Raw genomic sequence first — 6,702 nt, forward strand, 5'->3', positions numbered from 1 at the left:
CAAAGGGAGAAAAGGAAAACAGGTAAGGTGGTGCCTCATTTACTCAGTAATGCCTTTTGTGCGCGCCCTAATTCGCTGGAGCTGTAATCTGTGCGCATGTACTTAATTTAACTGAATTTTCTTCAGTGGCACTCGTCAGAAATCCAGCTGTTTACATCTGTTTAAGTGTAGTCGCACTTTCCAGCAGCAGCAGCAGCAGCATCATTCCGGTCCGTGCGCACAGGCTTCAGAACCATGGACAGCAGCGTGGTGCACATCTACAAGGAGGACAGGTGTCAGCAGGAGGAGTGCGTCCCAAACTTCACCTGGCAACCAGGCTTACCAGACATCTTCAACTACACACCCAACGGCACATGGGACGCCGACCCCGAGCCCATGTCGCCCCTCATCCCGATCATCGTCGCCGTGTACACCGTGGTGTTCGTGGTGGGCTTGGTGGGCAACTGTTTGGTGATGTATGTCATCATTAGGTGAGGTTTTTTTTTTTATTGTTAATAATAATAACAACAACAATAATAATAATAATAATAATAACATTTAGCTTTTGCACGTTAAATATGTACATATGATGATCACTGATGAGTGTGAGAGCCTGCGTGTGTAAGTGCAATGGGACATTTAGTGGTATTCAGCTTTCTTTCTTTCTTTGTTTCTTCCTTTCTTTTGGCAAATTACGTGACATTTTTTTTATGTTAGTCCAGTAGCTAACTGTGTTAGATTGGGATTATCTGTTTGTTTCCTGCATGTGTGCATTTTTTCCCTTTGCTGTTGTTTTCTTGGTGATCTGAATTACCCTGAGATCTAGCCTTGTTCCTTATTGCTACAAGGTTTGTAGTGATTGTCATTGATTGTTTATGTGGCTTCCTGTGTAAAAGCCTTTTAAGGTCTTGTCATGCAGGTATTAAATGTATGAGAGTGTATGAATCATTCTGAGAGAGAGAGAGAGAGAGAGAGAGAGAGAGAGAGAGAGAGAGAGAGAGAGAGAGAGAGAGAGAGAGAGAGAGAGAGAGAGATGAGCACCTTGACAAGTTAATGAGATAATTTTTTAAAACTCTTTTAAGGGATGAAAAGCTACTAGTGCAGTGCCCGTAGGAAGTATGTGTTCCTATAGTGGAAGATGAAGAAGATTTTTCAGTTATGGTAATGCATGATAAGGAACGTAGGGCTAACATAATACAAACACTGTGCAACCTCATTCGGCACAACGCAAATGTTTTCATTTTCGATTAGCATTAGCGTAGCTAGCTTTTGTGACTGTCAGCCACACCAGTTAGTCACAACAGCTAGCTATGCTAATGCTAATCGAAAATGAAAACATTTGCGTTGGCACAGTGCATTATGTTAGCCCTATGCTAATGCTAATCGTAGCCTCGCTAGCTTACCTTTGGAAACAGGTTCAAAAAAAAGGTTTGAAAATCAAGGATGCACACCATTGGGCCATGCTCAACCCATATCCAAAGTCTTAGGGCTGATCTGACTAAAGGTCAGCGTGATATGCCCGTCACAGACAGACAGACACACGGACGCAACCTGCTTTATAGATAGATAATGTGTCACTTTTGTGTGTAAATATCTAAAATAGACTAATGGTAAACACTTTGCTTACAATACACTAACCTATTCAACACTTTAAATCCATATACATTCGTTTTTATATTCAAATTAATGAACCTTATCATTATGGTCATCTGCTTTACCCATCTCTGCTCTTGGGAAAACCCTTAAAAACATACATACAAGGACATAATTCACTACTGTTAGTTAACCAGTAGTCTTTTAGTTCTTGTTTTTTTTTTCATTTCATTGTGAGCATGTGTCACTAATGGATGAGTGGATGACTACTTGTTGCCATTTGCTGCACGTTCTGCTGCCAAAGCTCTCCCCATTGCAAATGCACATGACACAACAAGACAAAAATTCCCACGATCCCACTCTGGTTTCCAAAGTCTAATAAGGTCTCTTGTTACCGTTTTCATTACAAGGCTCCTACAGGCAGAAATTGTATGCATTTATACTAGTCATACTAAAATTGATGATCTCCTCCCGCTACAGGTACACCAAAATGAAAACAGCCACCAACATCTACATCTTCAACCTGGCCGTGGCCGACGCTCTGGTCACTACCACCATGCCCTTCCAGAGCACCGACTACCTGCTCAGCTCCTGGCCGTTTGGCGAGGTGGCGTGCAAGGTCTTCATCTCCATCGATTATTACAACATGTTCACCAGCATCTTCACCTTGACCATGATGAGCGTGGACCGCTACGTGGCCGTGTGCCACCCGGTCAAGGCCCTGGACATCCGCACTCCTGTCAAAGCCAAGATCATCAATGTGATCATCTGGGTGCTGTCGTCGGCTGCCGGAATCCCTGCCATGATACTCGGCAGCACCAAAACAAATAATGGTACCCTGCTTGTACACATACATTCCAACCTGTCCTCCAATAGGGTCGTTTGAGTTAACGCACAAATACGAATCCAGTGGTAGGATATGACACCGGTATTTTTCGACTCAGTTAGGCACGAGTGTTAGTGAGGTTATGGTCAGGGTTAAAAAAGACTTGGTTCGAAAGGTACAGACAGTGACAATAACACATTCAAAGAAATGGACTTACCTTGGCTACGGTGTTCGATTAAATGAGTGTGTCACGTGATATTGACGCCCCATTGCAGCTCTATGATTATGACGCACCCAATGTACCAGATTGCTGTTATAAAAACGTAATTATGGGTCATAATGACCAATAGGGTCATTTGAGTTGCAGGACAGACTCATGCATTCACACTGTTACATCCCAGCATCGCTGTTTACCAGAGGTTCAAATCTCTCTCGTCTCTACTCATATTTACCCCATAACCCTGAGTCTAAATACATTCAATCAGCTGCAGAGGGACTCTACACACATGCTCAAACTACAAGCACCACTGCATTTAAACACCCTTGTCCTGAATTGCATCAATTAGTCACAGTAAGCGTCCTTCAAAATTCGTGAAGAGGATTTCCTGTAGGTTTGATCAGAGCCTACATTACACCTACTTGACGAGATGAAGCTATGACAGACACAATGGGTCTTTTTGGCTCTCTCTCAGCGACAGTCTCATAAATTGTCCAATGTCGCAATTAGCTCCTATTCAGTAAAGCACAGAGCAGTTTGCCCAGCCCTGTTAGACTATAGTGAAGCTGATGAGTCTGATTCTGCACTTTACATTTCTGTGGTGACCACTTTACTGCATCACAGGATGTAACGGTTAACCTTTTAGCCATGTTGGTGTTCGTCTGCCTGCCTACCTGCCTGTCTGTCAGCTTTTTTCTACACACAGGAAGTGACTCATTTATGACAGACATAAACAGGGAGATTGTGCTAATTAAGGGAGAGTTCAGAAATGTAAGTCTACTGCACAAAAATCTGGTCATCAATCAGTTTGATGGGATTGGCGCATTGGTCGCTTATGGCGTGTTTCCACTGGCTCGACTCGATCTGTTAGACACATTCGGTCAGGTTGGTTCATTGTGGCTGCATGCTTACCCTTGGATTTCCACTGGACGCGATACAGCAGCGGGATGTCTCAGCAGCGTCCCAAAATCGCTTCCATTCTAATCAATGAGAGCATTTCCACTGGGCGCGATGCGGCACGTCTCAGCAGCATCCCAGAAGCGGCTCGCTGCGCCATCGATAGGTAGCAGTTCTATATTTGTCGTTGCCGCTGCTAAACTGCGTAAATTTCAACAGAGCAGATCGCACCAGACAGGAAGTGCGACACAGACTCAAAGTGAAACATTTACGCCCCCCTTTCAAAATAAAACACAATATGCAGGTCATATAGCCTGTCACGTCTTCCGTCATCAACATTACGTCGTGACCGGTGCTACCAGGTCAACAGTCAATTAATCAGAGCGTCTCGGAGAGTCATAATGTACGACGAGAGACTGATTGTTGAAGTGGAGAAACATAAAAATGTAATAATAATTCCACATAGGAGAATGAAAGAAGCTGTGTTGTTGTTGTTTGCTTTATACACACAGTCTATCGCGGGATCTCGCGAACTCGTGTCCGTTCGAGATTATCCGTGAATACCGCTGGCTCCCAAGGCACTGCGCCGCTGCTGTAACGCGCCCAGTGGCGATTGCCGCTGGGCAGAGGTCGAAGCAGAACCGTGCAGCTGACGTGCCACGGCTGTAACGCGTCCAGTGGAAATCCGGGGTAATAACGGCTCTGATCAACCCTCCATCTGACCTTGCAATTTCAGAGTTATAATGACAATAAAGATCCTTGACAGAGCCATTTTTTGTTCACAAAGACTAAAGAGGACAAAAACACACAAAAGTTTTAGACATTCATGTTCCCCATGACCAAAATGTCCAAGTAAGTATGCCAACCCAGTTAATTAAAATGCTTTAATACAATGCTATGTATGATCAAAATGCATGAAATATCCTCCTTTATTAAATCAGACTCTTCACTGTAACTAACAGGGACTACAGAGTGTGCCCTGCAGTTCCCTGAGCCCTACATCTACTGGGACACACTGATGAAGATCTGCGTCTTCATCTTTGGCTTTGTGGCACCTGTCATCATCATCACTGTCTGCTACACGCTGATGGTCATGCGTCTGAAGAGTGTGCGCCTCCTGTCGGGTTCACGTGAGAAGGACCGCAACCTGAGGCGGATCACGCGCCTGGTGCTGGTGGTGGTGGCCGTCTTTGTGGTGTGCTGGACGCCCATACACATCTTCATCCTGGTCAAGGCACTGTCGGCCAACGTGCCCGAGACCACCGCCGTCATGGCTGCGTATTTCTTCTGCGTGGCGCTGGGCTACACCAACAGCAGCCTCAACCCCATCCTCTACGCCTTCCTGGATGAGAACTTCAAGAGGTGTTTCAGAGACTTTTGCTGCCCCGGTGCACGGGGACACAGGGACTGCCATGGGGTGAGCCGGGTGAGGAGCACACTGCGGGACCACACATGTCCTGCAGAAGGTCCTGGAGGCGCGAGGCAGGCTAGGCCCGTATGACTAGCCATGAAAATGTCCTCTACACGCTGTCAGGGCTGGGAGGACTCCAATGACCTGGGTTTGACACAAATCACAACTGCCATCTAACAGAGAGGGCTAGTTTTTATTTTTTCATTCAGAATTCAAAGGCAGTTTTAATTAAAGGTTCAGTGTGTAAGAATTAGTGACTTCTAATGGTGAGACTGCACTGTAACAAACAGAGGAATTCTCTACTCACCCTAAGTGTGTTAGGGAACTACAGTGACCTTTGCAAACCTGAAAGGATGTTGTTGTTCCTTGTTTGCACAAGTTTGAAATTAAATTGAAATACTTTGGCTAATTTGTACAATAGATTATTTCTTATATTTATATATATAAGAAATAATCTATTGTACATATATATATATATATATAGGATGGTGTCAGTTTTCTCTGTGAAGTTGATCAGGAAGTAAGAGTATACTGAAAAGCCACTAGGGGGCGACTCTGCCGGCTGCAAACAGAACAGTTTCAATTGAAGTCTATGGGAAAATGAGTTGAACTACCGCTTGATCTATTTATTGAACGTCGCTAAACATGGTTCTGCTCTCTTGTTTTGGTTTGTTTGTAAATAAAGTTCACACTTAGTGGAAAATACACATAATAAACACAGCACATATGAGTGGACGTCAGTGTGATTGACAGCAATTAACGTCCAATAGGAGCCTGTGTGAACGTGTGTGATTTTCAGTTTTAGCAAATTATCGGCATGTTGCTGGCCAAATCACAAATCTAGAGGCTTCAAAATGGAAGTAAATAAAGGCCAATAAAACCTTAGATTTTACACAGCCCTTTAAAGAGAAAATGAGTGAAGATATTATTTTATTATGATTTATTTATCATATTATATATCTTGCAAAGACCAAAACTACCATTATCACGTGTGAATTCAAAGACTGATATCATTTAGTCCTCCACTTAAAAAAGAAAACAACAGCGCAAAAGTGAGTGATACTGTTACCTTTAATCCTGCTATACAAAATGTGTATGAAAATAGAATGTAAAATAAAAAACATTCACTCTTACAATTTACATAAAGAAAAGAAAAGCAGTCAGTCTTTGAGAGAAAATAAAAGAAAAAGGAAACCATTTGGTGTAAGAGTGAGAGCGAAACTCGTGGTAAAAAAGTCAACGGGAAAGTATTTGGAGAATGAGTTGTTGATTTGGCCTTTGACATGAAATCATCGTTTAATCATACATTCATTCATTTGTGGCTTCTAAATAAACGTAGATGTGATTTGTTATAATGCTCATATCGATAAATTACAGTTATCTGAAGTGAAGAGTTCTCACACGCATAATTTTTTATTTCTATTCAAGGAACAACCTGTAACTGTGTTTTATGTAAATTGTAGTTAGGTGCACAATAAATGTATGTATCACACTTTATATGGTTAATTAAACTCACGTAGGATATTTCAATAAACTCTCAGGGATCGTCCTCTGTAATTCATCACAAGTGAGTGTTCTTTTCCGTCAGGTGGTTGACGAGGTTTTGAATCATCGGTGCCTGCAGATGTTTAAAGCTGGATTTTGCAGCTATTATACAATTTGACTCTGCCACCGCTCATGTTCTCTTCCATGATGCTACGTCACATCAACAACTGTCAGTTTGTCATATTTCTTTTAATTAATGTTCTGATTTTTGGGGCGGGGGATCATATAGCCCAC

The 6,702-nt window shown here is 42.8% G+C and overlaps 1 protein-coding gene across 1 annotated transcript; it reads left to right on the forward strand.

Annotated features, from left to right (window-relative positions):
- Positions 1-234: 234 nt before the first annotated feature.
- Positions 235-5,013, forward strand: oprk1 (opioid receptor, kappa 1; the record flags this gene model as incomplete). Its single annotated transcript, XM_083890159.1, has 3 exons — positions 235-470; positions 2,053-2,405; positions 4,475-5,013. The coding sequence occupies 3 exons, from the start codon at positions 235-237 to the stop codon at positions 5,011-5,013; spliced, it is 1,128 nt and encodes a 375-aa protein (XP_083746285.1).
- Positions 5,014-6,702: the final 1,689 nt, after the last annotated feature.

This window comes from Microchirus variegatus (assembly GCF_963457635.1).
Source record: "Microchirus variegatus genome assembly, chromosome: 5".
NCBI lineage: Eukaryota > Metazoa > Chordata > Actinopteri > Pleuronectiformes > Soleidae > Microchirus > Microchirus variegatus.